At 33.1% G+C, this 25,874-nt stretch overlaps 1 protein-coding gene across 1 annotated transcript; it reads left to right on the forward strand.

Moving 5' to 3' along the window:
* The first annotated feature begins 1,677 nt into the window (after positions 1-1,677).
* On the forward strand, positions 1,678-23,733 carry LOC121410099 (uncharacterized protein MT2135-like). The gene is made up of 16 exons (XM_041601969.1): positions 1,678-1,827; positions 3,278-3,424; positions 6,048-6,216; positions 7,149-7,213; positions 8,002-8,088; positions 8,805-8,840; positions 10,342-10,381; positions 10,803-10,939; positions 14,745-14,882; positions 15,688-15,822; positions 17,320-17,415; positions 17,945-18,021; positions 19,012-19,077; positions 19,401-19,517; positions 21,816-21,996; positions 23,272-23,733. Exons 1-16 carry the CDS (start codon positions 1,714-1,716, stop codon positions 23,338-23,340), a joined length of 1,674 nt encoding a protein of 557 aa, XP_041457903.1. The 5' UTR covers positions 1,678-1,713; the 3' UTR covers positions 23,341-23,733.
* The last annotated feature ends 2,141 nt before the right edge of the window (positions 23,734-25,874 follow it).

The following is a 25,874-nucleotide window of genomic DNA, read 5'->3' on the forward strand; positions in this document are numbered from 1 at the left end:
ACTCATTTTGCGTGTATGGTACAAGAATCTCAAATCCAATTTTGCAAGTGAAATACGCGCATGATCCCGGCATCTGATCATAACAAAATAGTCTGTAAAATTTCACTTTATGCTTGACAATAATTAAAAATACATAGCATAAAACATGAACTAAACCTTTTGCTTGAAATTAAATTGTCTACAGTTTCATGATGTAGATGATTTCAAAAGATAGAATCTTAGCCCCTCACACACAACCCCAAATCATTTTCAGATTGAAAAAAAAAAACATTTCCTAATGTCTTCACACCATTGACTCTATCCATGTTTCAGGGATTTTGATGAGAATTGGCAGTATTTTGTGGCCACTGCATGAAATGCCTGAAATTTGATATTTTCCACAGCTATTTTGAATCAGATTTTTTGATGAATATCTATCTATATGTAAAGCTAGTGGAAATTGTGGGTCTTCTTTTCTTAGATTTGCACAGATATTCGTATGCGCAGACAAGGGGCGCTGCACAGACTTGGGGCACCTTACCATACTGTTAGGTCTATATACTATTGGTAGCTGTTATTGATTAATAATTTTTATCTCACCTGCATAGCAGAGCGGGACTTAAGGCCCCGCTTTTCTGGCAATGGCGGCGGCGTTGTCAACATTGAAATCTTAACCAAGGTTAAGATTTATATCATCATAACTTAAAAGTATATAGACCTAGCTCATTAAACTTGGACATAATGGTAATCAAAATTTACTGAATATATTTCCTGAGTTTCAGGTCACATGACATAGGTCGAAGGTCATTTGGGTTCAATGAACTTAGACTATGTTAGGGGATTGATATCAAAATCTTAACCAAGGTTAAGTTTTTAAAATGTCATCATAACTTCTGAAGTATATGGACCTTGTTCATGAAACTCAGACATAAGTATCACTTAAGATCCTGCCTGAGTTTCAGGTCACATAACTGAGGTCAAAGGTCACTTAGGGTCAATAAACTTTCACCATGTTGGAGGTACATGTATTTGTGGAATTGTCATATCATTAAAGTTTATAAGATCTAGCTCGTTCATGAAACTTGGGACACAAGAGTAACCATGTATCCCTGAATATCTTGTGCTTGTTTCTGATCACATGACCAAAATCAAATGTCATTTAGGGTCAATGAACTTTGGTGGTGTTGGGGGTATTTGTTGAATTGGTATCATAAAGTTTACGGATCTACACATGTAGTTCATGAAACATAGACATATTAAAGGGTAATCAAGTATGAATTGTTTTGCACATGTCTTAGGTCACATGATCATGGTCCACGGTCATGTTGGGTCAATGGACATAGTATTTTATTATCATATGAGTGTTTTCTTTTGTGAATAAGTATTTATTAGCTGTTTTCAAATTCAGCACTGCTATCGAATTGCGTAGTGCAGACGAGACTGCCAGAGGCATTCCACTTGTTTTTAATTCTAAATCTTATTTCCAAATGACTAAAAGTTAAAAAATATTAATCGTATATCAAGGTTACAATTAAACCAGCATTCACCATCACCTACTCAATGTATGTGTATAGGTTATAATCAAAACTGTTATGAAAAGAAGACCAGAAAGTGATCTATATGGTCGGAAGATATTTGCTACACATATTAGCACTTACTGGTTCTTCTACACCTAATAAAATTTTCTTTTTCTTTCAGATATGAAATGAAAACTATGATGATAATATTCTGAGGATGGGGCAGACTCATGATGTTGTATCTCACGTTGACTGGCATCATATCTGCTACTTGTTTATCAGTAGTTTAATACTCTTAAACCATGCATCCATTTGTTCAGCTACCATTCAGGTAATTTCTTTTTATTCTTTGGAAAACTGGTTCAAGTTGTAGCATCATCTCTGTCCAGGAATATAAAAGTATATTTCTTTCAGTCATGTTGTTTGATAAAGTGAAAGCACAAGGAATTCAGACTGAATTCCTTGTGCTTGAGCAAACATGTCTATGGCATGTTAATCTCCATTTTTACATCCAGGATCTGTTCAAGCAGGGACATTTCCCTAGTCATATTCAGGCTCTTCAAATTATAAACTTGGGCATGTTCAGAAGGACAAGAAACATAATTTTTTTTTTTAATTTATGATTGATAAGGGGAATCAGTGCACCAACTTGAAAGAAAATGTGAATGTTGGATGAGTAAAATTAGCTGAAAAATAAAGGGGAATCCACAAGTTAATCACCCTTTGCGAAAAAGGAACTTTACCAGAGAAAAATTTGACTTTTTTCTTTTAAAAAGTTAAATTGAATTAACTTGACCACAGTAGCTTATTAACTAAGAAAAAAAGTAATAAAAGCAAAAATGCAGTATTAGGCATGAATTAGGCATGAAACAGACATGACCTGTTGTCTTTTTTAGGCATCTCCCGTTTTCAAACATGAAATGAGCTGTGAAATATTGTTTATGCCCTTCTAAACATGCTCAAGGTTGTGATTTGATGAGCCTGGTTAGATCTTGGAGATTTCCCTGGTCAGATCAGGGAATTCCTTGTTCAGAACATGGACCCTACTGGGGTCCATGGTCAGAATGGTCAAATGGGGTTGAAATGCTAAAATGTGCACAACACACAGTGGTGCTGCATGCATGCAAACATGGAATGGGCTGAAAAGCACCACTGTTACATAATAGACTGTGTATTCAAAACCACTGAAGCGAGACCAATGAAATTTTTATAGAAGTTAGAACATGAGATGAGCTTTCTAAATCTATACATTTCATTGAGAATAATTGTTATTTTTTAAAGTAATTTAGCTGCATATAAGAGGGACATTTGTTTGGGATGTGTTCTATATGTCATCTCTCATGTAGTAAAAACAAAACTGAAAATATTTAACCCACCATGACGAAAACCTCCATTTGAGAACACTTTACCCCAATTTCCCTCAATCAATTCTCTTCTCCAAGTACGACAAGCCCACTGCCCCAAGCAAGCAATAATATTTAAGTATCAAAACACCTGTTTCTTGACCTCGGTCTGAAGAAAACATAACAGCCTGAGCGCGGTCCCTGCAAATCATGCAGTCATTACTTTTCTTATTTTGAGGTCGATTTTCTTCGTTCGAAATTGAAAACGGACTAATGTTGGATTTCTGAATACAATATGCTTTTGAAAACGTGATTAAATATCGAATACAATAATTTCCTAATATCTAAATTGTAATGCCATTATTGAATTAAAAGTATCTCTGCCTTATCTAAATTGTATGATTTCCCCTCTCCCTTTAACGTTGTTTATCTGACCAGGAATTTTACTCATTGGAAGATCAGGAAGCTTACATAAACTACTACAAGCAGCTCCCTGGACCTCTCCGTAATTTTACAAATGAAGGGATGTTCATGGTAGCAAAATGTGCAGAGCTTACATTAAAGGAATATAATGACAGATATCAAGTAAGTATCCTCACAAAATTGTGTCTGAGCTTTATCTTAAGTCGAATATGGGGGAATGGAGAGCTAAATTAAAAAAATTCTATAGATTTGATTCAATTTAAAAAAATTCAAATTCCATTTCATTTTTGTTGTTTACAATTATATCAATGAATCATGCTGGAACAAAAGGTAAAATAAGTACCCAGTGCTGAGATCAAGCTTATTCAAATGAATTAAGAATTACAGGTTCACGATCCCTTGATGCAGAGGGCACTGTTTAACATGCGTACACACTATGTACAGTGCGGCTGCCCATCGACAACAACATTAGATGATGCTCAAGCAGATGCCATGTTCCAAATGCCCAAACTCTGACAATGTTCCCATACGCTTTGGCTGTTGTTCAAAGATCTTGGCTGGTTGGCTCTGCCTCATTCTGCTGCTGTTTACAGTGACATCAGTAGATGTTTGGGCCTAAGCAGATGTAGCCAAAAGCAGCGTCGTGTACTGTGTATTTGTGCATGTATTGTGTGACTAGCTGATGATTGACAGCTAAATTAAGTCAATTGTGGCAAGTACAAAACCATCCATCAGCTTCAGGGATCATGTGCCTTTTAAAACTGGAATATCATTGAAATAAGACAAAAATATGAAAGTTATGAATATGAAATATGAAACCATTTTTAAAGTTGTTGGATTCATCAACAACAAAACAGTGAACATGGGTTTGTCCAAATGAATAAGGTAATGGTATTGCAGCCAACATATGATGTGAAACACCATATATTTCCATTTTCTTATTGAAGAGTATATAAAATAGTTCTGGGTATTTTTCCCAAATATATTCTTCCAGTACTTCAAGTTCAAGTTAATTTTTTATTTTTTCACCAATATAAAATTAATATTCATGTACAATATGTACAAGAATGAAAATTACATGTATAAGAAATAAATGGAAACTATTGAAATCCATATATGAAGTCTTGTGAGTTGTAGCTCCCAGTAAAACAAGGTAAAATACATAATTTAATTAAAAATATACACACATTATCAGCAATCACCAGCATACATACATGGGTGAGGGGGGACAGTGGTAGCAACATATTTTAAATATATTCTATATATCCTACAAGGAAAGATTCTTAAATCTGATCTATGGAATTGAAATCCCTCAGATTTCATATAATAAGCTTCATAGCTTCGCCTTGTAATCAGATGGTAGTTTGTTTGAATCTCACCAAGGCGTTGCTCCACACTTTGCCACTCTCCACCCAGGTGTTGATCGGATACCTGGTAGGATGCTAAAGCTTAGTTATAGTATCCCTGGTAAGTGAGTCTTGGTATACTCCCCATGGAATGGAGAAAGATAGTATATTGAATTCGGACATGCCTGGATCCGATGACCAGGGAAATAATATTTACTATGTAAAGCCCTTACATAAGTGTAGATCAAATGCTCTTATGCAAATGTAACTAATTATTGATATTATTGTTATGAAATACAGAAGAAAAATAGGTCTGTCCACCCTCTGATTTCACTATTTCACCAACTAATGCAAAACTGCAACCTTTTCACTGTTTCACACTATTGTGCAAAATTTGAATGATGTGAGAATTTTGAATTTTAACTTAATAATTTTCATTCTTTTTATTATACATAGTTAAATGGTTTGTTAGCTAGTATTATTAATCCATTCAGTGGCATAATGAGCCAAAATTTTTGAGGATGCCATACATGATTTATATTGTGAGCATGCAAACCTTTTGAAAATTGATATCTAAGTTTGTATATAGTTTGACACAATACTCAGAAAACATTATTTTTAAACTTTTTAATTTCCTTTACTTTTTCTATTTTTCATCTCCCCCTTGATTATTGAATTGATTTTAGGGAAAGTGGTAAAATTCCCCCCAATCCCCTATCTGCATGCAGTGAATTTATTAAAGATCAGACAGGATAAAATACTACCAAAGATCACAGTAAAGGGATTTATGATGTGCTTGACTCTTATGCAAATGATGTTGAACAAAATCAATTGAGAACTTATGAACTTTTTAAACAGAATATACAAACATAGAAATATCTATTAACTGTTAAAAATCAGAAAATATGGAAAAGCATCTGTCGATTTAGAATAAGTTCCCATGATTTACCCATTGAAACTGGAAGACATAGACGTCCAGATAAAATGCCCTCATATTTAAGAACGTGCAATAATTGTAATTCAGGAAGGGTTGGGGATGAGTATTACACGATAATAAAATGTAGTGCACAACTGAAAGGATGGTGTTTTTTGACAAAATAGCTGAAATGAATAAACAGTTTAAGAACATTAGCGATGAAGACAAATTTATATTCGTAATGAAACTTGATATTGAAAACATAATTGATAATTTTTGTAAGTTCTTCAAAGCGATTATTAATACATGTACATGTAAAAGGGTTGAGTTTTAACATCAAGTACATTTTTCTTTTTAAATTTCATACGAGCTATCTAAAATCCACCAAAGCCACCATTACCAAAGATATATCTCTAACGTTATACATTTATTTACTTCCTGATTTGTATTTGATAATCAGATAACTTAATATGCTTCGCCATAAATCTGAATGATTTTCTATTTATTATGTATTTTACTGCAGGTTGCATACCAGCTAAGGTATATTACAGATGCATGGATAGAAGACCAGAATGATCTGATAAAATTAGTGGTCATAGTAGAATCAAATAATCTTCAATATTATGAGATGTACCTTGAGGCAAAATCCATATTGACACCCAAGTTTATCAGTACATCAATTGTTAAAGCAGGTAAAACATCCTATTTTTCAGAAGATTGCCCAAATATGCATATATACCGGTATACATGTATATATATATATATATATATATCTATATATATATACATATACCGGTATATATATATATATATATATATATATACATGTTTATATATATATATTCAATTCAATTTGCATTTATTTCATTCTCGATAAAAACAATTATAATGCAAGGTATGAGATACAATATATTTACAATCAAGAGTGAAAATGAAATGGGGAACTGCATAAATAAAGCCAAGTGGCCTTGTGTAAGCGCAGTTCCCAATATATACACACACACTCAGCAAAAAAAGTTCTTTCTTTTACTGACATTTCTATTGTTTAAAGCATTTAACCGCCCATACATGACTGTTAACATATAAATGTTGTGTCATACTGGAAGAGGAATATTGTCTGGTCATGTTGACATACAATAATTTACTTTTAATCAAATATCTATATGAAATATTTTAAGTTTTCTATAGTGTCCAAGAACTTTTTTTGCCAAGTGTATATATCAGAAATGCGAAACAAATTCACGAGTAATGCAGTTTTTGCAATGCCAACAATTAAGTTCTTTTGTTCACTCTCCAAATTTTCTGTAGACATCTTCCTTCTTCAGGGAAGATTCGTGAATTGACAATTCACGAATCTTCAGGGAAGAAGGTAGATGTATACAAACAAACAGTGGAACGACCTTTTAATAATTTTTGTTGCTTACCGTTCTATTCTTTCTTCTTTTCTCTGTTCACCTAGTAAGACTTGTTAGGTATTGCAGGTATATGAGGGTAGTATGGACTTCTTTCCTTATTGCTTCCAAACAATATATTTCTTGGTTTAAATTTAGAGCCTTAAAATTTTGTACCAGAAGCTACTAAACTCTGATATATAACCTGTGATATTTTTCTAATATTTATTCAGCATTCATTCTCAAGAAAGAAGACAATTCTTGTGATAAGTTGAGCTCGAGAGCAGGATGCACAGAGGTAAGTATTGCTTTCATTGTCTTTTATTTCATTTTGATTATGTTGGAAAGGGGGTAGAGTATTAAACATAAATTCTAGATGAGGTAAAGATCTTAAAATAGGCATGGCATTCAAGCCAGGTGTTAGGTGTTTTTTCTCAGCAATGATAATATGTTGTCTTCAGATTATTATCTGTTTTGTTAATCTTCAGTGTGTTTTCTGCTTATTTTTTTGTGGTTTTCATGGGCGTAAATATGGGGCAAAAAAAAAGTAAAAGTAAGTGTAAAATATGAAATTATTTTCTAAACATTATATGAAAATCTATCACAAACTTTGATTATTGTAATAGAAATGTAAAATATAATTTGTTCGATTGCTTAGCTTGGTCACAAATTCTTATCAATCATATGCGATACGCCGTATCGAGCCCCCTCAAAATTTTTGTTTCATTACGCATCTGATGGTTTCACAAGTAAGGCATGTATAGATCTATGATGACTATTAACCTTGGGTTTTAAAGACTTTCTGATAAAATTATTGCAGCTATATTAATTTAGCTTTAACATTATTCAAGAGCCTGTGATCATCATGTAAATAAAACATTTAATGGTGTTTATTCTATATTCCAATGTAACCTTAGTCATTAGTCTGATTGATGTTTATGGTTCTGGGTTTTTGTTGTATTCTAGATTTCTCTTAACTCACCCCCAAAGAATAATGGCAAGGAGGCTATTAGTGATGTTACCTGCTGATATTGATAACAAATTCATTTTATACTGTATGTCAAGTAAACTTTTTGTTTGTTACAGTGCACACTGTTTGAACGCTGTGCCAAAGGTCATGTTCCTGCTCATCCATGGCTAGACTTTGCTCTTAAAACACAACAAGAAATTCAAGTAAGATAATCGCAAGATTTTATTTTTTATTAATGATACTAATCATCTTTTTTTCATAATTTAATAGTTTCTTATTGTACAATTGTCTCCTTTCATTTCCTTTATTTTTCTTTATTTTTCTTGGTCATGAAATTTAAGTAGTTATAGTATAAATAGTAGTAGAAATGCTAGCAGTAGTAGTAGTAGTAGTAGTGCTAGAAGTATAAAATATTTTTTTAAAAGTACCTTTGCACTCAACAATAACAATATGATAAGGAGGAAGAAAAAGAAGAGGAGGAGGAGGAAGAAGAAGAGGAAGAAGAAGAGAAAGAAGAGAAAGAAGAAGAGGAAGAATAAAGAAGAAGAAAGAAGGAAGAAGAAAGAAGGAAGAAGGAGGGGGAGGAGGAGAAGAAGAAGAAGATGAGGAAGAAGAAGAAGAGGAAAAAGATGAAGAGGAAGAAGAAGAGAAGAAGGAGGAAGAATGATTTTAAAAAACTTGTCTCTCTGTAAAAAAAATCACCTAATTATTAATTTTCAGGGCAGAAAGCTCCCTTATGATATTAAAGATTGATAAATTTGCTCCCTCACTTTCATGTTCTTAAACATGCTTCTTGCTTGACCCTGCAGATAATTTGTTCTTAGTAGTAAAAATAATTGTATTAGTGTATTTGTAATTGTCAATGTTTGTCCTATCAGTATTAAATGTTTCTATTTTGTGTTTATTACATATATTCTAGATTGATCAGGAGTTTCCCAAAGTACAGATGCCAGCGGTAAGAATTTAATATCTTTGTTAGCTTTGCCAATGGTGTGAAAATTCCACTTTTTTCAGCTTTATTATAAGGTTCCCCTGTAGGATCTTTTGCCATCTCATCTTCTATTCAATATTTATTTATTTGTTTGTTTGTTTAGTTATTTATTCATTCATTTGTTTATTGCAACCATGTATGCATATTGCAGGTTGGGATTGTATTTACAGATAAAATGGTTGATAATTATGCATTTGATATTATAACTATTTATTTGTCATCGCTCATTGAATTCTTAAACTTTCAAATATGATTTGAGGAAAAGATACATTACAAAACTAGCAGCTATACATGCTTCTGTTGTTCAAAATCTGGTTTCATTAGATTGAAAAGAGCCTACATGTATGCCAAGAAGGCTCAGTTAGGCAATTTTTTTATATAATGTTGCATTATTTATCAGTGTTGTGTCCGAGACCGGCTTCTCCGAGACCAAGGCCGGCTTGTCCAAGGCCAAGGCTAACCCACCAGAGGACCCACCAATGCCGGAAAGGTTGAGGCAAGACCGAGGTCAAATATTCCAATGCAACAAACATTGCATGCAGCACACATTAGTAGTTGTTATTGATTGTGTAGTGTTGCCAAATTATCATAGCAACAGTTGCCAGGGGATGTTATTTTTAATTTTTTTATATTCACAATCAATCAAATAAAAATAAGAATGAAATGAAACGAAATGTTTATTAAATTTATTTTGAAGACACTCATTACAAAAAATGTTGAACATGAATTTTAAAATGAGAATACCAAGAGATTGATGTAATTGCGCACGCGCAAAGCATTTTGTTTTAATAATACTAGCATGCGCTGATGCGCACGTGCATTGCAAAGTCAAGTCTCTGTCACATCATCAACAGACTGCAGCATGCGTGCAGTGCGGCTGCACTGCATGAATTGGCTTTGACATATCAAGAAGAAAATAGAAAGACAGTAGGAAAGAAGAGCATACTCATAAAGGTGGATGGGCGTACTCGACCGTCGGCTCTTTCTTTCACTATTAGTTTCAATAATATTTTAGAGAAACTGACAACATTCGGCATTGCACACCCTAAAATTCTCACAGCCTCGACTCAGCCTTGACCCAAGGATTGCGTCAGAGGCTGAGGAAAAGGCCAAGGTTCAACCTCCATCCTCAAGGCTGAAGATGATTTTGTGGCCTCGAGGCTGAGGCCGGCCTTGAGACCCACAACACTGGGGGGGATCTAGATGTATTTTTGGGAAAACTCAATTTTATATCTTTATCTTCCTTTCCCCATAATGTATTTCATTTTATTAAGTTCCAGTCCACAATACAAAGCAATAAACAAATACAGATTTATTAATGTGTGACCATCAGGTGGATGATCACAGACTACACTCTTTCAATTTGCTTGTAATTGTATTAGCCTCTTTGGTTTTCATTCATGATTATCTTTCAAAAATTATGTCAGTGATGTCAGTCTGCCTTCTATATGTATCTATTTAACAGGCCCATAATGCTTTCAATAACAGAGCTGATTATTATGGAGGTAAGATAAATAGAAAGTTTACGCTGATGTAAATGTGGTTCCATTAATAGTAGAAAAATGAGAGTATTTGACAGAAATCCACAAAAGAAAAACAGTTTAGATCTCCATTGCATAGTTTTTATTTTTGTGATATCACAGCTGAGCAGCTCCCCACACAGATTACTCAGAGTGCTATATTTTATTGACTCCTGATAATGATACCATAGGGTATTTATTCAGTGTGCAGTAAATTGTAAATTATGAATGGATAGAATTTTTCATTTAAAGATGTATAGTAATATACTGAATATGCATGCAAAATCATCATTATCAGATTTCTGAGAAAATAGTAATTTATATTCCTACCGCCCAATGTATAATGCTGAATGTATAGGCTTACTAAACCAAGCATTTACTTTTCCTAATCTGTTTGACTCTATAGTTTTTGATGACTGTCCTTGGCCCCCGCCGTATAGTGCTGAATGTATAGGTTTAGCTAACCAGGAGTTTAGTCTGACTGATATGCTCAACATGGGTATCAGGTCATTAGAGATTGATCCATGGTGGTGTTTTGACGAGGTAAGATTCTTTTTTTTTCTTTAAACCTCTTACAAGGGACTTTATTTACATATCCATAATATATGAATCACAAAAAATATGCACAAATATCAAAGTAAATGCAATCGAATCGATGAATTTTAACAATTTTTCAATTTCTTTTGTATTCTTATTTTTGGTAACATATTTTAAATTTAAATACCATTCCAGTTTTATTATTTAAATTAGAAAAATAGTACCCCCTCTTCATACTCATTTCAATGTAGTTTGTATGTATTACATATTGAGTAGAATTCAAAATTATATTAATCAACCAATATTTCAGTTCTTGTATATCTAATCCTATAATCACCATATTTTCATTAACACTGATTTTTGTTTTAGAAACTGAAAAAATCACATCTTCTACCATTTTCCATAGAGGTTTTATGTTTTCACATTTTATCAACATATGCATGATTGTTCCCTTTTGTAAACAAAGATTACATTTACCATTATTTTTCAAATTCCAGTTAAATAAATTGGATTGAGACAGAATTATTTTATGTAAAAGTTTAAAATTAAACTCTAATCTTGTTAACTTTTATCTCTTTAAATTTAAAATGCATGACTTTGTTCCAATTAAAATACATGTACATCAAAAGTCTCAAATAATTTTTGCCAAAACATAAAAAATGATGCCTCTTGTTTTGGTGTTTTTTTCTGGAAAGTAATTATTAACCATTTTAGCTTTAGTAATGTGTATATCTATAATCACCATTTGAGATCTCAAAAAGATAAGGAATAATTTTTTTTCACTATGCTTTCTATTTCCTAACCAAGTGTTGGGGAAAGTTTTATTTGATTTTTGTAGCTAAAAATTACATAATAATCTTCTGTTTTTTAAAATAATTCAGCACTGTACTGGGGTACTTCTATTTCCCCTGTTTTATGATATGGATAGCCATTAATACACCACATTTCCTCCATTTACTAAAATTTAAAGTTTCATTTGTATCTTGATTTTACTATTCTATAACATTCAATTTTCAACCTAAGGTTACTTTTAAAAAATCTTTATTTCAAACTTACCCAAACATATTAAAAAGATTAATGTAGAGAGGGATAGGTTACATCTTTTCCTTAAACTAACAATATCTGCGTTGTTACAATTATAGCGTAAACATAATTAGACTAATAAGAAAAAAAGAGTCTTCCAAGCTCCCTCCAATTCATTCATATATTTATAAGTCCATGAGAAACGTAAAGATGAAAATGTATTTCCTGTCATTTAAAAGAGCTGTTTATTTTCCAATATCCTTTTTTCTTTTTTATTCTGAACCATATTCCAGTCACCACGTGCAATAATTATATCATCTTCATCTTTTACATCTTTCAACCATTCATTGAGCTTTTTATAAAATGTGTTCTTTTCATTGTTTTTTTTTTTTGTTGGTGCATATACATTGAGACATAAGTATTTATTTTAATGACCAATAAAACGAACCTCAATGATTCTTTCTTTATGCCTATGGTGAACATTAACAATATTTAAGTTTGCAAGGATCGCCACTCCAATGGAGCAATGAGGGCCATGATTAAAATAACACAGTCCATTCCATTCAGCATACACAGTCTTTTCAAAATCATTTGACAAGAAAGTTTCTTGAAGAAATATTTCATCACATTTCTGTTGTCAAAACCATAACATTATCATTTCTTTTTTGCTTATTTCTTATTCCTCAAATATTCTATGAGGCAAAGTGCATATCTAAATCCATGATGCCAGTTTGTTACTCCATTGATTTGCAATCTATTCTTTATTTATCTTGTGTTTTGGCTTCTTTGCTTTCACTTGACTGCCATTATTGTGGCTTTGTTGCCCGTTGGATCTACCGGTGGGCTTTTGGGTGATATGATGGACTCATTGCTTTCACTTTCATCATCATCAACTCTTTCTCGTTTTTGTTGACATTGACTTTGCACGTTCCCGGGTTCTTTGCAGTATCTGTGTATCAGCTCTCCGATGCACCTGGATGAATGACATCCCACCATGAGATACCAGGAACATGTAGCATTCTCTCTAGGTTGCTCAGGCTGCCTGTTGTAGTATGACTCTTTCCATAAAGGTACCCCCAAAGGTACCCCTGAATGTCTGGGGAGGGGCTTTGTAGGATGGCTAATGTGCAAAACTCTGTCTCCATTCAGGCAAGAAGTTAGTTGCCCGATGAGTCAGAGGTTTTGGCACAAAATAACTCCTTTTATTCATGCCCTAAAGCTTGGCTTTGATGAGGTCATTGCCTACAGAGAGGGGGATGTCTTTGATGATTATTCTAGTTTTATTCTCATCTCTCAACCTTGTAAATGAGTTTACATCATAGATGGGGGTTATCGCCCCTTGTACAGGTAGACCATCCGTAATGAGCTACACATGCTCGTCGTGTGAGTTGAGATACATTCTCCAAAGTCGGCATATCTGCTGATTTCCTGCGATGTGTTGGATAAATGTGACTTTTGACAAAGAGAGGTAATATTCCTGCGATGATATAGCCTTGTGTTCTGCATTTCTTACTTTTTCTTCCCGCAAGAAAATTGGATTTGGCCACTTAGGTTAAGTGTTCAAAAATAAATTCGAAAAATCTAATTCAATATAAATCATAACAAACCAATTATCTCCATAAGAAGATTTATTCAGATTTGAAATCCTTTTTACGGAAGGAACTAAAATTGATGTCAAGACACCAAAAGAGCGCCCTCTAAAAAAAATCATTAATAAGTAAGGCTATGGAACATCTTTTGAAATGTGGACTTACTAAAGACTGATGAAGATATTTGGGAAATGATTGTAGACAAATAAAGAATTATTGTATGTGGCAAGGTGTTCATAAAATACAATTGGGCGGGATAGTTAAACAACCAAAACCTGATACATTACTAGGATGCAAAGCCTTATAAAATATATATATTGGAGGGAAGAGTAGATGAACTAGACAAAGAGAGAGGCTAACAGATCAACTGAAGAAAGAATGTTTACCTAGGGAGCATTTCATGAAAGGACTTGCCTGACATTTTATCCAAATAGTCCAGGGGACTGTTGCATAAAAGTTATCAGCACTAACAAGTAGTCTTTCTCCGACAGTTACCATAGTAACAGTCAGAGGCCAGTGCTTCTCAGCCAATCAAAAGCATGGATTTCGCTAAAAAATAGTCAGCACTGACAATTAAGTCAGTGCTGACAGCACCCACAAGTTTTATTTTACATTTACCATCATGATGGTAACAGTGCTTTTTAGCCAATCTGAATCTAGGAATGTTGTCAGATCTGACAACTTACCAGACAACAAAAGAATGTTGATGAAACTCTCCCTAGGATCCCCCCAAAATAAGCTAGATTGGAAGGAATTCACAGTCAGCTTTCAAGGGGGGGGGGGGACACTCAGGTAGATGCGGCATTTGAAATATATGAAGAAATCTATTTTTACACCTACTTGAATAGTTTTGTATTCGGAATCACAGAATATATGCTGTGATTCGGGATACAGATCACTTTTCTAAACAAGAAATGTGCATGTCCATGTCTTGTATCTTTGTTGAAGTGTTGGTAATCTTGGGATCTCTGAACTTGAAAACTGTGCCCAAAATGATATAAAAAAAAACTAACACAGTTAATGATTGGTATGAATAGTGTAGACAAACTATTTAATTTCCACTTTTATATGAACCTTACGAGTAATGTCACTAGAACTCGATTTAGTATTTAGAGGCCATTATCTAGAAATCCCATAATGAGAAAACTCTGAGACCATTCATATAAACAAGTCCATTTTTTTTTATCTTGACCAAACAGATGCGAATGAGTCATGCTTCAGTGCATGCCATTGGCTGTGGGCCTACTGATAGACTATTTGAGTATGGTATGAAAGAGATTGGACAATGGATTCATAAACCAGAGAATAATGGAATTGTCATAAGGATATACTTTGAGGTAAATTTCAACTTATTTTATGCTATATTCATATAAATCAATCATAAGAGATCATTTCTCTTTTGGAAAATATGTCAAGTATTGACTGGCACATATCAAATTGTTTTGTGTTATTAGGTGAGGGAAATAGCAATTTATTTTTCTTTTTGCAATATTTTGATCTTCCCTTAAACTGTAGCCAGTATTATTCAAGCCTAATGATTGGATCACTTTCATATATGTGTGTTTGCACTGAATGTTGTCTGTTGGAGAAACTTATTGATGTACTGATAAACTTGGGTGTCAATATGGATTTTGCCTCTAGGTACATGTACATGTACATCTCATAATATTAAAGATTATTTGATTCTACTATGACCACTAATTTCATCAGATCATTCTGGTCTTCTATCCATGCATCTGTAATGTACCTTAGCTGGTATGCAACCTTCAATAAAATACATAATAAATAGAAAATCATTCAGATTTATGGTAGCATCTCAATGATGCTTGTATCATTATAATGATACCAATTTGGTTTATTTGAATAGATTGTGACTATAATTCAAAATATAGATTTTCATATCTCTTGTTGAAATGATACTTCTCAAGTTTGTTATATCAGAGATATACAACAGAAGAAATATTTCATGAGAAGTAGCTGTAAAGATGGTTGAACAGTCTTTGTAAATGTTTAATAGGCTGCTTCTATATAGAAATCAGAATGTGCTATTTTACTGGACAAATAATGTTGGTTGCAGCAATTTTCTGTTTTTATATTAACAATTTGCATTATTGTTTCAGTGATTTCTTTATTCATTTTTAGGACGGTCCTGATCACACAAAAGGCTATGATCATCTGATAAATGGACCAATTAAAAAGTATTTTGGAGATTATGTATTCACACCAAGTGATCGAATTAAATTAGGAAGATGGCCAACAATGCGAGAAATGAGAAATGTAAGTTTTACCTTTTGTATGTCTTGATCTTAGAACACATTGATTGTTTTATATCCACATTCATTAATGCATTTTCCTTGTGCAAAATGGATCATGCCCAACCTTTTAATATGTTCAATGCTTGACCCTATTTAGAGAGATCATATGGCTGGGGGGGGGGCTTTAGCAAATATAGATAAAAAAAGATGGCTAGATCAATTTCTCATGAAGTATATTGTTTTTGTCTTTCCTGCATAGCAGAGCGAGACTACAGGCACCGCTTTTCCGACGGCGACAGCGTCATCGACATTGAAATCTTACCCAAATTTAAGTTTTTGAAATGTCATCATAACTAAGAAAGTATATGGACCTACTTGATGAAACTTGGCCACAAGGTTAATCAAGTATTACTGAACATCTCGCCTTAGTTTCAGGGCACATGACCAAAGTCAAAGGTCATTTAGGGTCAATGAACTTCGACAGTGTTGGGGGAATCAATATAGAAATCTTAACCAAGGTTAAGTCTTTGAAATGCCATCATAATTAAAAAAGAATATGGACCTAGCTCATTAAACTTGGACATAAGGGTAATAGTGTAACACTGTTTGACTTTGTACATGATATCACATATTTCTTAAAATTGGTCTCAAGATATGCACAAGACTTGAAAGTAAAAATTCAGCAAGTGGTGCGGTAAAAAACTTTCGCACAGCAAATTACTGTGCAAAACGTTGAGGGGGCCTCTGAGTCTCCCCCCCCCTCCTTGGCCTAGATAGTGTTAAGTCTGCTTTAGGTTCTTATTTGAATTTAACTGCACACATACCCATTCATGTAGAGTCTTATCTTCAATGTTGCATTGCATGAATGGGAAAATAAGGAACCTGGAAGAAGATTAGCCAGAAGTGTTTACATTCAGGGTTATTGCAAACTTCATACTTCAGATCATATAGTCAAATTTAAGTTAAATTTTAAGGTCATAATTCCAAAAGTCAAAATTTACAGATTATCTTTCTTTCATATTAGGTGATAAGATTTGTGTTGTGAAAACTTGAACTATCTTTATATTTGTTTCAACCACTGCTTGTGTTTGCACAATAAGATTACAATTATGATCGATCCATGGACAAGTCTATACAGTCTTGTATTACTTACAATGACAATAGTACTTTGTATGTAGGTGATGGAAGTAAAGGCCTGGTCACACCGCCCGAGCGTTGTTGGAGCGGAGAGAAAAAAAATCATCACTGCTCGTACCGTTCACCATTTTTTACTTCAATTTTTTTTGGGTTTTTTTTTTTTTATTTTTTACCCCAATTTTGTGAGCGAAATTCAACCCTCTATCACTACCGCTCCACGACCGCTCCAACAATGCTCGGGCAATGTGACCAGGCCTTAATAAATATGTTCATGATTTTCTCAAGTCTATGACCATGTAATGTATCTTTTAGTAAATTCATGTTATTAATGCCATTTGTTCTCCTCTCTTTAACAGTTTAATTAATTCTTTGATTTTGATAGTTAAATAAGACAGTAATTGTGACCTCAGCTAATACATACACTCATGGTGGTGTCTTCATCCAAGATGGATACTGGACTGAATACAAAAGATCTAAGGTAGATCAATGCTTACATCACTTATTCTTCATTATGGATGGTCAATCAGCAATGAAGCACAATCCTTTCTTGTCCAGTACCATTTCATTTTGAGCTCATCAGCCAAAATTTGCTACATTGTATTACAGTTTATATTGGACTCCAAATGAATTTCAGGGGAAGTGTTTTTAGTTTTCCAGGGCACTAAGCAGCAATTCAGAAGCAAATATGCCCAGAGCCTAAATGTACATAGGACTATTATTTCCCTACAGCAATGGTTATTTGTTTTTGGCGGGGGGGGGGTAAATTAGTTTCTTATTTCATTGTGACTCAGCTTGGAAAGAATTCTGGGCATTCAATGTAATTGATTAAAATTTATTTCTGTCATTTACTTTGTTGGGTGAAGAAGTTTATGCAAATCCTACATTTAATTTCTTGATATTATCACGATAAATATTAGGAAACAATTTGATTGAAGCCATATGGAAAGCTTGATTGATATGGTTTTACTGAAGATTTAAATTGATTTAACCATTCTCTTTTTTTCTAGTTCACACCTTACCCTACATGTGGTAAATCTTCAATTGCCAATGTTTTGAGGTACTATTGTGATAGTACAAACTATGGGTAAGTATTTTCCCAAATCCTCTGTCAAATACATTACCCAGCATAGGACATTGTTATTTATCAATATGGTGAAGATCATCATTACATCCTTGAAAGAGTTGCAAAAGAATCAAATGAGACTCAAAATGAGATTGATCTAAGATTGTGCAATTAAGAAATCAGAATTGAGAACAATGTCAATTTTATTTGATTTTAATCTACATGTATTGCCACTCTTTGCAATGTAAATGCATAGAAAAATTGGATTAAAGTGTTATTATGAGGGTTAAAACCAAAGTCAAACTAAGATCTCATATTGTGTTATTTAGAGATAGGAATTGAGAACAATCTAGTTTGGATTGGATTTGAAACTGTTAAATTGAGTTGCACACTAATCTTAATCAAGTTTAATACACCTTATCTGTGTTGTGATATATTATATAAAAAGGTAAAAATTTACATTTATTGCTTATGATAACTTTTAATTCAACCTAGTTCCAAGAGGTTATGAGTCAGGATGTCCACCATGTGTTTATTATTCTCCAACATTTTAATCACTTTTCTTTGTACATCCGTTACCTTTGTGGATATATTAAATGCATCTGACTTCCACTGAACTATAGTCATACTGCTTATCTTGAAACTGAATATGTTCTATTGCAAACATGGTTAACTACCTCAGTTAGATGATAACGTTATATGTTGGGACAAACTATTGATAGGCCTAGGGCCTTTGTTTATCTATTGTTTTTGTAAGCATTTCTATTTATTATTTCATTGGGTGTTTTATTGATGATTGTGCAATCTTTATGTGATTTTTATTGAATATTAGAAAAGAAATGAATTTAATCTTATTGGCCTGAATTGAACTGAATGGAATTGAATTGAAGTGAATTGAATTGTATTGAAATGAATTGAATTAAAATGAACTGATTTGAATGGAGTAAAGAGGGCCTCATAAATCTGAACTGTCATGCATCATAACTGCATCATACAATATCTTTTCCACAGGCCATTCTGGAATGGTCCAAAGGAAACTGGTGTCATCCTAGATTTCTCAGAGTTTATGAAGTGTGGGTAAGTTTATATGATAATTTCTTTTCAATACAAAATATGTCATGGAGTTCAAAACATCACATTAATTAGATAATGTTTGGAGTAAGTATTTCTAATTTTACCTGATATAGTTTAACTCTTTGTCTATAATTGTGTCACAAAGATGCATACTGATTCTACCAGTTATATGTCATCTGAATGTAACATTTTATTCATAGCTATAGCATTTCTTTCGTAGACAGGTGATATTGGCTAATTAAATATATGAATCATCTGTCTTCATGAGAAACTTTTATGAAGTATTTGAGAAGCAGATATTTCTTTTGACTTTTCTGATTGTTTAGAATTGAGTACCCAGCAGCTGACCAGGTAAATCCAACCTTATTGGAGACGGCTGTCTGGACTTGGGCTAAAGATGAACCTAATCATCCGCTGACCAAACAATCTTGTGTCTTTCTTAAGTGAGTAAAGCAATTTTGATTCTATAGAGGCTAGTTAGACAGTTTGTTGCACTTGTGTCTATCTCAAGTGAGTAAAAGCAATCTTGATATCATAGAAACTAGTTTAGACAGTTTATTGCACTTGGTTTACTTTTCAGTTAGTCAAATTGGTTTACTATCAGTTTTGTCTAATTTATGTTTGGTCCAACTGTCACTTTACCTAGTACAGAGCTGCTAACCAGTACGTTTTTGTCATATTTAGTATGTTTTTGCACCAAAATACGAAAGTATGTCTTTTTCTTTAAGAAATACGATTTGGTATTTAAAAAAATCTAAATAAAAAATTTCCAAAATCGTATTTATTGAGAAATCATCTATATTTGTCTCTATTTCATAAAACTTACACAAATATGGTTATCGGATAAATGTAATTTCTGGTAAATTTTTTTATAATCATTTTTTTTAAACCAGGATGTAGGGTATACACATATATGCACATGTTTCAATAATTTTTTTTTTCATCTTCAAGAGCAGTGCGTATTTCAGCTTGCATGCAGCTTTAGTGCCGCTATGAGCGTGCGGGTCGCGTTTAGGACTATTTTTTTTCTTCAAATTTTTCAAATTAGCAGTGTGCATTCATGCGCGGATCCAGGAGGGGGCCGACCCCCCCCCCCTATTTTTTGACAACCTGCACAAAAAGTGTATTGTTTAACTTGATAGAAACTAGGAAAAAAAGAAAGAGGTATAGTACCCATGATATGTAATTTACAGCCTCGTAACAGCCGGCCTGACCCCGAAGGAAGCAAGAAAAAGGTGGGGGGGGAAGAATTGGAAAATAGACTTTATGTGAAAAATTTTGGTCGCGCTTTGCGCTCGCATTGCCTGTGTACTGAATCCCATTCAAGAGGATCAAATGACACTTAATATATCCAGTTCTGAAATCAATTTGCACACAGTATTTTAGCTCGTACTCAAGCTCTCATTATTTTGTTTGACTTACACAAATTGTTATATCAAAATTTTTAGCTCACGCTGTGTGCTCGCATTGTTTGATTTGTGAGATACCTATCCTCTAGAAATTCTTTCCAAAGTATGTCAAAATGCTCCTTTATCATGTCAGTATATAACAAAATTAAGCTCGTGCTTCGTGCTCGCATTTAATTGTATGAGACACACAGCTTGTTCTTTATTTATATAAAAACGCACTTAGACTGTCCAGTTTTCAGGTCGGAATATCAAAAATTTTGGGCTCGTGCTTCGCACTCTCATTTAATTGGTGATACCGGTATCCTCTTCATTAATCACTAAAAACAGTCCTAATTGAGTCCCTTTTCACGTTACAATAATAAAATTTTGGCTCGCGCTCCATGCTTGCATTATTTAGTTGCATACTTTGTTCATGATTATAAAAATGCTCAGATTCTTCTGTTCTAAAGACATAAAATATCATAGAAATTTAGCTCGTGCTTCGCGCTCGCATTATATATGAAGACCACATGAGATACCTAATCTTGTTAATAACAATAAAAACTAACATATACTTAAAACTTCAGTCTTTTGTTAGGACTACCCCCTGAAAACCAACAAAAAATCAGATTATAGCGGCCAATCAAGAAAAATGTTGATAAAAGTATTTTTCGGCCCCCCTATTGGCGAAAGCTGGATCCGCCCCTGGCATTTTATTATGAAATACATTTTTTTTGGGGGGGATACAATTTTTAATTCCCAGAGGTTGGCAGGTCTGTTAATACTCATGTGGTCTAACTGTTATTTAGTCCAGTTTCCAGATGGTCTAATTTCATTTTGTCTTCTAATTATTATGTACAATGTCAAATGAAAATGTGATTCATAAGCAGTTAATATAATCATATAGTCTATGTGATGTCAGGTAAAATGGGTACAGCATAACTGCAAATTGTAAAATGGGCTAAATAACAGTTAGACCAAATGGTTAGTTAAGGGATTAGTAGTATTAGACCATGTGGGTGAGATCAAACAGAGATGACAAACAGTGTGTCTTAACCAAAGGCTATTAAAAAGTTTTCTAATATTGTTTAGAAATGGTGAGGCTGATTGCCTTATTTGTTACATTATATATCTCTTTCTTTTTCTAGACTTTAAGGATAAATAGTGCAATATTTTGCACTATTTTTAAAAAGTATTGATATTGATACTATTGATTCGCTCAATATTGAAAAATATAAAGACTCTTCATGTCTGAAGATTACATATATGTATATTGCTCCTAAATAGTATTGGAATGGCACCTGATACTTGAATTAGTCTATGCTTCATTTATTGCTGTATTTTTGTTTTCAGTGGTACTGATCACAGGTGGTATCTATCCCCTTCGTGTCAAACAATGCTTCCACATGCCTGTCTCAGTTCTTCTCAATCTGATGTTTGGGTTCTTGGTAGCAAGGCAACCTATGACAATTCTGCTGCATGTCCACAGGGCTACCATTTCAGTCTTCCACTTAACGGATTCCACCAACAAAAGGTTTGTTTTCCAACTCTCACAATTTTATTTTATTATTTGGTCTCTTAAAAGAAAGAAAATTAGTTGAAATTTCTTGATGTGGTTGAGGGGAGATTAAGATACTACTGACAGGGTTTATACGGGGTGTCTCCTGAGAAGCAAACCCGCAGGCCCCTATGAATACTAACATTTCAGAAACAATAAAAAAAATATTATAGTAGATAAAATGATAATAGTATGTCTCCACCTTGTTAGGTGCTTGAGGCACTCCTATATTACCCCAGATAAGCTAGTCTACCGATTTCGGTACTCACAGCTTTTTTTAGGAATTATACTTCCTGCTGGTACCCATTTAATTCACCTGGGTTGAGTGCAGCACAAAGTGGGTAAATTTAAAAAAAAAACACGCACACTCCCTCACATGTCAAAAAACACAAGCACACACAAAATAGAGTACAAGTTATGGTGAGAAAGATTTTAAATGCAATAATAATGGAGGGAAACAGCGTTTTTTTTAGAAAATTGAATAAAAATGACTTGGATAATGCTTAGACTTTGAAGAGTGCTCTACTATTTCTAGAGTAAATTGTAAGTGAATTCCATTTATGCACCCCAATATATTTGATCGAATTATGAATGAAATTAACTTTTGAAAAAGAAATAGTAAATCGTTATCTGGTCGGGTAATTATGAATTTGTAAATTCGTTAGAAACATTTGTGTGAAAGTTTCTGGGAGGGTGCCTTTATGAAATCTAAACATAAATATCTATGTACTTACATATGTTAACTCAACAAGCTGCACACTTAGACTAGTAATATGAGAATTTGTAGGCAAATGAACTGTCTTCCTGTGTGAAATAACCAATTTTGTTAATTTTGTCATGAAGGTGTTACCCCCAAAATATTGAAAAAGTAAAGATGGCGAAATAATATACAATAATAAATGTTAAGTAATATGTTTTAACTGGAAATTGATTTAGGTGAATTAGAGTGAGAAGATAAATCAGCTGTGTCATGCAAATAGATAATTTTTTTAGGAATAGATGAGCCCATTTAGATATAAAAAATACACAAATAAAGCTTTTCTTATTTTCATTGTCATTCTCTTCATCTGTCTCTCCCCATACCCTCCCTCAAATGTGAATGACCCTCTCTGATATTTTTTCAACTAATTCTATAAACACAGTAAACACTAGGAGCCATTTGTTATCAAAGTAAATCCTGTATAGCATTTTTTTAATGAAAGAAAATATTGGACATTTTACTTCATACTGTCTGTTTTATTTTTGTTACAGCTTAACGAGGTGTCTCTTAACCAATCAGTATGGCTGAATGTGACTCCATATCTCCCACTATTATTCTGAAATATATTTTGCATTATGCAGAATTATTTTCAATACCTTCTGTACTCTCCGCAATCTGTAATATAAGAAGATAAATGACTATTCAAAATCAGATAAAGTATTAGAACATGTTGTAATGTGCAAATAATTTATTTCATAATTCTTGAAGATCTGTCACTCTGAAGAAGTAAAGATATGTACATGTATTATACAAAATTTCTATCAACTTATACTACATTCTAAGAATATTTTTTATAGTCTTCCAATGTATCAACATAATTTATTTTTGTATTAACTTTTTTTATACTGAATATTAAATCATGCATGAAAGTGGTACTCTACTTCATTATCATTGATATAAAAGTATTACTGATTGTATATATATATATATATATATAAAACCGAGATTTATCGATGATTTATCATAACTTAATCACACATACAATAGACAGGTGACCTACCATTGTAAAGCTTAGAATCTCCTCTGTCATCTGAAATTACTTAGATTATTCCTCATTCACGGATGAGTGAGCGAAAACAATTTGAAGACGGGATACCAAAAAGTCATTTGGCAGGCTGTATCTGGGTTTCAAAAGGAAAACCACATTTTAAAAAGTTCAATATCTGCTCTTTAATTTGATACCTCAATCACAGAAAATGGTAAAGAAATTCTGGTTATTTGAAATAAGGCTTGAATTTCAATAATTTCATAAATGAAGAGGTATTACAGGCTAGCGTTCAAACTCACTCGACACTCCGTTTTGTTAACGATCAGCTATGCATTAAGTCTTTTGTTAACCGTGCGATAGCTTCTGTGGAGAACCGGTGAAAACACGTTTATTTGATGAAATTATGGAAATACAAGCATTTGAGGGAACATAACCTTTTTACTTCTTCACCATTTATTGTGATTAAGGTATCAAATAAAAGAGCAGATATTGAACTTTTTAGGTATGTGATTTTTTTTTTGAAATTCAGATACCCCCGCCAAATGAGTTTTTGGTATCCTTTCTTCATTTTGTTTTTGCTCACTCATGCGTGAATGATGAATTATCTAAATAATATCAGATGAAAGAGGAGATTCTAAGCTTTACATTGGTAGGTCATTTGTCTATTGTATTTGTGATTAAGTTATGATAAATCATCACTTAATCTCGGTTTCGTTTGTTCTAGGACGCACTTTATATACACCAGTATAGGTATGTATACTTTATTATTGAAAACGAAATGTGAAAATTGGAACTTTAGATTTGATACTATTTACAAAATACTCTTCGAAGTCGAATTAAGGCACAGGAGATCTAGTTAACAATCATTTTGATACATCTTAAGTATTTGAAACAAATGTTATAAGAATAGATCGATAATTACATCGTAATTACAATTTATGGCTGTCAACCCAGTTATTAAGATCACATTGATCAATCTATTTGATATGTCAGAAAAAAATTGAACCTCTCATCTCCTGATTGCCGGTCAGTGACTTGACCACCATGCCATCACTGGTCCATGGCACAGTCATGATGAAATAAGAAAAAAGCCATCACTTCCTCTGATTTAATATGACATGCATTCTTATCTTAGCCTGCCATGGACAATGAAATAGAATGTTAAAGGCTTGCTAGGGAAGTTTCATTATACTGTAAGTACAATTTATGGCCATAAATCATGCTTTCAATATAATGAAACTTTCCCCAGCAAGCATTGCACGTCTTTAATTACTCTGAAATACCAGTTGACATGGAGGCACAAAGGGTCAAAATTCAAATGGTTATCTAATACATTTTAAGAATCAAATGCAATATCAAAGTATACAATGTGAAAACAGCATTCAGCATTGTGTCCTGGTATAGCAAGGTCAGTATAAGTTGCATATTTTTTTATAGATATTACTGTATCAATAGTTGATGTCAATGGGAATTTGAAGTGTGTGAAATATAATGTATTCTTGAATAAAGGATTCATTTATGATATCTTTAACTATTGTTTATTCATTTTTATGAAAAAGTTTGACTGTCAATAATGCTCCCGTAGAACAGACACAATATAAAAAAATAAGTGGTTACACTAATCATACAAACATATTTTCCGTGCAGTACATTCATTTTCTACTATTTGGTGAAAGTACATGTGATATGGTCCAATAATCACAAAGATATGAACATTATTTCAATACATATCAGGGAACCTCTCCGTTCAAGTTTTGTATTACGTATAATGAGTATTCAGGACAAGAAATGTCCATTGAGTTATCTTCCACATGGCTAAACATGACTGCAGACATGCTTGCGTCTTGACAGGCATCAAGTTAAAGGCAGATCAGCTAGGCCATAATTTAGTATAGAAAAGAATCTTTCAACATGTAAGGATGAAAAGATTAGATAATGTAAATACATTCACAAACTAGAAAAATGTATCCACATTTTTTAAAGATAAGATCATGGATTGATAAAATGTTTAATTCATTTCCTTGTAGTTACTGTTTAGTATAAATGTAAAAATGTTTTTATTCATTTCCTTGTAGTAACTGTTTAGTTTTCTATTTTTTAATACAG

Source organism: Lytechinus variegatus, chromosome 3 (assembly GCF_018143015.1).
Source record: "Lytechinus variegatus isolate NC3 chromosome 3, Lvar_3.0, whole genome shotgun sequence".
NCBI classification, from domain to species: domain Eukaryota; kingdom Metazoa; phylum Echinodermata; class Echinoidea; order Temnopleuroida; family Toxopneustidae; genus Lytechinus; species Lytechinus variegatus.

Excerpts from the sequence above, each read along its gene's own strand:
- LOC121410099 (XM_041601969.1), top strand. The coding sequence starts at position 1,714 with ATGGGGCAGACTCATGATGTTGTATCTCACGTTGACTGGCATCATATC. Across the intron at positions 8,841-10,341 it reads CCAAAGTACAGATGCCAGCG|GCCCATAATGCTTTCAATAA; the intron begins GTAAGAATTTAA and ends TCTATTTAACAG. Across the intron at positions 14,883-15,687 it reads TCATAAGGATATACTTTGAG|GACGGTCCTGATCACACAAA; the intron begins GTAAATTTCAAC and ends ATTCATTTTTAG.